The sequence below is a fragment of the Strongyloides ratti genome, scaffold srae_scaffold0000009 (assembly GCF_001040885.1).
Source record: "Strongyloides ratti genome assembly S_ratti_ED321, scaffold srae_scaffold0000009".
Classification (NCBI taxonomy): Eukaryota; Metazoa; Nematoda; class Chromadorea; order Rhabditida; family Strongyloididae; genus Strongyloides; species Strongyloides ratti.
Window position 1 is genome coordinate 25,738 of NW_020171527.1, and position 6,000 is coordinate 31,737.

The 6,000-nt window shown below is 32.0% G+C and overlaps 3 protein-coding genes across 3 annotated transcripts; all 3 read right to left on the reverse strand.

The window, feature by feature from the left end:
* Positions 1–437: 437 nt before the first annotated feature.
* SRAE_0000069200 (Integrase, catalytic core domain and Ribonuclease H-like domain-containing protein) lies at positions 438–2,381 on the reverse strand (the record flags this gene model as incomplete). Its single annotated transcript, XM_024646620.1, has 1 exon — positions 438–2,381. The coding sequence occupies one exon, from the start codon at positions 2,379–2,381 to the stop codon at positions 438–440; it is 1,944 nt and encodes a 647-aa protein (XP_024500783.1).
* A 21-nt stretch (positions 2,382–2,402) lies between these two features.
* SRAE_0000069300 (Reverse transcriptase domain and Zinc finger, CCHC-type domain and Peptidase A2A, retrovirus RVP subgroup domain and Aspartic peptidase domain-containing protein) lies at positions 2,403–4,511 on the reverse strand (the record flags this gene model as incomplete). Its single annotated transcript, XM_024646621.1, has 1 exon — positions 2,403–4,511. One exon carries the CDS (start codon positions 4,509–4,511, stop codon positions 2,403–2,405), a length of 2,109 nt encoding a protein of 702 aa, XP_024500784.1.
* Positions 4,512–4,529: 18 nt separating this feature from the next.
* On the reverse strand, positions 4,530–5,423 carry SRAE_0000069400 (Hypothetical protein; the record flags this gene model as incomplete). Its single annotated transcript, XM_024646622.1, has 1 exon — positions 4,530–5,423. One exon carries the CDS (start codon positions 5,421–5,423, stop codon positions 4,530–4,532), a length of 894 nt encoding a protein of 297 aa, XP_024500785.1.
* Between the last annotated feature and the right edge of the window lie 577 nt (positions 5,424–6,000).

Consider the following 6,000-nt stretch of genomic DNA (forward strand, 5'->3'; position numbering starts at 1 on the left):
TTTATTTAAAATTTTTTTAACTATAAGTAAAAATTATTATAAGTTTTATGAGGCTAACACCGGGGAAGGAGATAAATCAATAATTTATTATTATCAAATATCAGTACAATATATTTAGAATTTTGTCTTTTGTGGCCACCTAAAGTCACAGATCTAATAATCCAGATTAAAATTACTTACAAAAAATATCGTTAAACTAAATTCGTCACCTTTAATGGTGGATAGACACTTAATATGAACTTAAACCCCTAAAATATTACAAAAATTATTAGATTAGTAATCCGACCACAATATTGTTAAAAAAATCATAAAAAAATAGAAAAATTGGTTACACAATTACTAATAAATAGTTACAAATTTGATGACAAACGGTTGTAAAATCAAACCGTTATCGCGCCTTAGGAAATGTGTATCTTTGAAAAGATTTACTCCTCCTTCTACTTCTCCTTTCCCGAATTCAAAGATTCATCATTGGAACCTTCTTGATTATTGAAGTATTTCTTAACATTGGTCTTGTGTGCAATTGCTACTTTTCTTCCATTTTTGTAACTAACTGTTGATTCATTGTCTTTCAAAATTGTATATGGGCCTTGAAACACATGTTTAAATTTTGATCCAGCTTCATGAAGATTGTCATGTTTTCGAATTAGAATTTTCTCTCCTTCATGAAAATATTCTTGATCATATGTTTTTATCTTTGAGTTTTCTTGATCTCTATATTCTTTCATATACTCACTGACAGTGTTTCTTATAGTTGACGCTATTTCCATTAGGTCAAAAGCTGTTCGATTTCTATCAAAAATTCCACAGGAGTAAGTATTGAGATATTGGTCAATAAGCAAGTTTGGCTCTCTCAGGTGCTCCAGGAAGAACGGAGAATAATTTGTTGTTGAGTTGACAGTGGTTTTGTAATAATAACTGGCAAAAGAGAGATATTTATGCCATTCTGTTGGTCGTTCTCTGGTTATTTTTGCAATTACATCAGCTGTCCATTTGAAACTTCTCTCTACTATACTATTACCACGACTGTGGTTAGGAGAGCAAATTTCATGTTTAATATTGAGAGACTTCAGCCATTGTTGGAACTCAGAATTTTTGAAGTTACCAGACCCATCCGTTTTTATTGATTTAGGAAACCCCCTTACATTAAAAACTTTTCTTGTTAATTTTTCAGCGATTGTGCCAAACTTATAATCCTTTACTGCAAAAATGGTTGAATATCTAGAGTACGCATCTATTATTGTCACAATATATTTGGCTCCATTAGAAAATGGGGGTGAAATTGGTCCCATCAGATCCAAGTTTAGGCTTTGTCCTGGACAATTGTAACTTATTGTTTGTCCAATTGGATGTTTTTTCATATTTATATTCCGGCGTTGACATTCGTCGCATCCTCTGAGAAACAACTTTAATTTTGAAGATAGGTTGTTAATTTTGCAACGTGATTCAATGAGTTTTTTAGTTTTTTCATAGCTGAAGTGACCATGTTTGTCATGTACGATTTTAAAAATTTCATTTTCTTTACCCTCTGGAACTGTGATTGGAACGTCGATAGATGTTCCATCCCCTCCTTCCTTAAGATAGATCTCTTCCCAAGTTAAAAAATCTAGGGTAGGTAATCTTTCAATTTTCTTGGATTCTTCATCCACAGGCATATTCGGTAAAGGGTTCTTTCTTGGTCTGCCTCTGCGTTTAAGTGTAGCCATAGTTTTAGTTTCATCAAGATTTTTAATCTTGGCTTCAGGAATATGAACAAGTTCTGGAGCATTCATAGTATTTTCCTCTTGTTTCTCCAATTCCTGGATTTTCTTAGAGGGTCTTCCTCTTTTCTTCTGGGAGATTTTTATTATATTTAATTCTTTATCATTATTGTGAAAAACATCTGAATTTTCTTCATCAAAAACATTCCTACTTAAGTCATCTGCAAATTGGTTCTCAGATCCTTTTTTATATATGAATTCATAATTATACCCATCTAATTTAGAAATCAAATTAAGAAATTTCTCATCAGTAGTTTTGGCAAAAATTCCTTTCAATGGTAAATGGTCAGTATAAATAAATATTTTGGATCCACCAAACAGGTTTTTAAAATGAGTAAATGCTTTTGTTATTTCTTGTAATTCCCGTAAAGTTGCTGATTTTCTAGATTCCACAGTATTTAGTCTTTTTGAAAAATATCCTATAGGATATTCAATATTATTAATAATTTGTGTAAGAATAGCTTCAACCCCATTATTTGACGCATCTGTAGTGAGATGAAATGGTTCCGAGTGAATAGGATGGTGTAGGAATTGTGGACTTGCCATTGCTTTTCGTAGATCCTCATAAGCTTTTCGAGATTCCTCTGTCCATTTCAATTTCCTAAATTTTTTTGAAACCATTTTGTCTAAGGGTCCTGTTAATTAAGCAAAATTCTTTATATGGGCCCTAAAATAATTAGCACTCGCTACAAATCCTTTCAACTGTTTCTTGTTCTTAGGGAACGGGCGGCTTAAAAAATTTCTTATGTTATCATCATGAGGAACACATCCATCTTTATTTATATAATAACCCAGGTACTTAACGCTGGTACCACCAAACAAACATTTATTGAACGAGATCTTAATTCCATTTTTCCGATAATTATTTAATATTTTCTTAATAATATCAAAATGATGTTGAATATCTCCTTTTGTATGTATAATTGTGTCGTCTATATAGACTGAAGCACAGTCTTCAAAACCTTCTATAAAGGTTTCAGCTATACGTTGAAATTCAGCAGATGAATTTATATATCCTTGAACAAGTCTATTAAATAAGTACGTACCATAAGGTGTTCTCACTGCTAGGTACTGTTTTGAATTTTCAGGTATGCCAATTTGAAAATATGCATTGTTGCAGTCAATAATTGAAAAGTAATTGCAACCAGACATTTTTTGGATAGTTTGTTGAATCATTGGAGGAGAGTAAAAAATCGGTTTAACGATTTTGTTTATTTCTCTCATGTCTCCAATTATACGTCTCCTACCATCTTTCTTTGGTATTATTATTATTATTGGTTGAGCAAAATTACTAATTCCTTTCTTGATCACATTGGCCTTCTCAAGTTTGTCAAGATACTCTTTAAGAATAGGTTTGTCTGATTCCTTTACTGAAATATTTTGCGGTCTACCAAAGGTTGCTCCTTCTTTTAGCTTTATTTCAGAACATTTAGGTTTTCCCTCACCCAGGTCAAACTCATCTTTTGCAATAATGTCCTTGAACTCCTCTCTCAACTGATTTACATAGGTGCTGTTTGGAGTTACTAGGTCAAGAATAAGAATATTTACTTCCTCTTCAGTATATCCTTTTGAAAATGGTATATCATTCACAATTAACATATTATCCTTCATATTCATGGATATTTTTATGTCTTTGATTATGTCCATACCCAAGATACCATTATATTCTTGGTTCTTCATCTCATTTTCAATAACATAAATTGGTCTTCTAATCTCTTGATTACCAATTTTTATAGAAACAGGGTGTAACGTTTCATACACTAACAATTTATTATCAGATATTGTTTTAACATTCACTCCATTCCTTAAGTTAAGTTTTTCTTCACCAAGGAATTTCTTAGGTAATATTGTAATTTCAGAACCTGTATCAAGTAATAATGATACTTCAATGTTTTTATTTAACGTAGCTTGTATAATTGGTAAATTTGATTTTTGTTTATTCATGGCATTCTCTGGTGGTTCTTTGCAAAAACTTGTATCACTCTTTTCCACATATGCGGAATTTGGTTCAACTTGCATTCTATTTGCTTCTCTCATTTTCTCCTTCTCCTTAACAATTCCTTCTCTCTTAACAGTTCGACATTCTCTTTCATAATGTCCTGGTTTTCCACAGCCATTACAAATTATATCTTTTCTCACTTTCCTTTTATCATAACCAGCTTCCTTACTAGTATGGTTTGTAATTTTATTATTTTGGGTGTTCTTTGGAAGCACCCAAAGATCTTGAATAACTAAGACAGTTTTATCAAAAGGCTCTTCATCTGGGCGCCCATGCAATATGGTATGTCTAATTATACCTTCAGGTACACACTCAGCTAACTTTGTTCGTTTTCTTTCTAACCTTTCTTGAGGAGATTCTTTTATATAAATGACGTCAATTAACCTAGCAATTTCTTTAGCATTGGCAGTAAGTTCAGTGTGCTTGAAGCTCCTGATTTGATTAAGTTTCTGCTTTGCAGCTGCTATAGATTCTGAACCATTGAAATTAACTAGTAAATAATCAACTAATTTGGTAAAATTGTTCTTAATGTCATTTCTCAAGGATACTTCTTGTGCTGCCTTTCCTTTCAGAGACAATCTTAAGTGATATAATTTCTCTTGCTCCGGAATATTATTTAATTTGCAGATAAGCTCAAATTTTTCTAAGTATACAGAAAATGGTTCTCTGTCATCATAAGTCTCCAATCTATACTGAGGTTTTAGTACGCCTTGCATTGGTATCTGATTCATCATAAATGGCACATTATTCATAGGATATTGAGGAAAATATTAATTGTGGAAAGAGGGCTGCTGTGAATATTGACCATAGAATGGATTGAATTGATAACCACTTATATTTGGCCCAGGAAATTTAAGTTGGTTGCCATTTAGGTGATACTTATCTTTTCCAATCTTGTTTTGTCCATCTCCTTCAAAGGATAATTCTGAAATATTATCCTTACTTTTTGTAAGGTTTCGTTGATGGATATCATTCCTTCTAAAAGTCAAAAGAGTATTGAAGTCTTCATTTGGTGTTTGAAAACTTTGAGATTGAATTTCTTCCCCATTTTTACTGCCGTTTTCTTTTTTATCTTCATTAGTGACGGATTTAGCTTCATCACTAGATTCAGCAAGCATGATAACGTTGTACTCATTACAATTACTATTGCCTGCTTCTCTTCTGGAAGTTTCTTCCGTACTCAAATTATCTCCCATTCTAACACCAGATAACTCATTGATGTTAATTTGACTTCCAGGATTTCGTTCTTCAGTTAGAGTTTCATCAGCGTTGGCTGTATCCTCAGCACTGGGTATAGTATTATTGCTATAGCTTTGAATGTTTGTGTCTCGATAGACATATGGTATATATATTGGATAGGCTTGAATTCCCATTGGATACTGATACGGATAAGTGTAGAAAATTGATCCTATTTCATTTGAATGAAGATGTCGTGGATATACATTATGTCTCATGTTGGATTGCGCACTTCCAACTGTGGCATTAATTGGAACAATAGTCATACTTGAAGCATTTTCATTTGACGATGACAAAGAGGTGTCACGTTGTTGTAAACCAGCCATTACCTCCTGCTGAGCTATTTGAGCAATTCTTTCGAATCTTTCATTTTCTGTTCCTTCCACGTTTGGCATTCTTTTGGAACTTCTAGTACTCCTACCTTGCATCATTACACTCTTCACTTTTTTCCAGTAAAAATTATTATAAGTTTTATGAGGCTAACACCGGGGAAGGAGATAAATCAATAATTTATTATTATCAAATATCAGTACAATATATTTAGAATTTTGTCTTTTGTGGCCACCTAAAGTCACAGATCTAATAATCCAGATTAAAATTACTTACAAAAGATATCGTTAAACTAAATTCGTCACCTTTAATGGTGGATAGACACTTTATATGAACTTAAACCCCTAAAATATTACAAAAATTATTAGATTAGTAATCCGACCACAATATTGTTAAAAAAATCATAAAAAAATAGAAAAATTGGTTACACAATTACTAATAAATAGTTACAAATTTGATGACAAACGGTTGTAAAATCAAACCGTTATCGCGCCTTAGGAAATGTGTATCTTTGAAAAGATTTACTCCTCCTTCTACTTATATTTTAGGCTACCATGAAGGAATTTTGGAATTTCAACAATTGTGATACAAATGATGTTTTCATGATAGAAAAACATTATCTGAAATATTAAATATACCAATTCCAAAAAATAAATTCAACATTCCTTTGCTTTA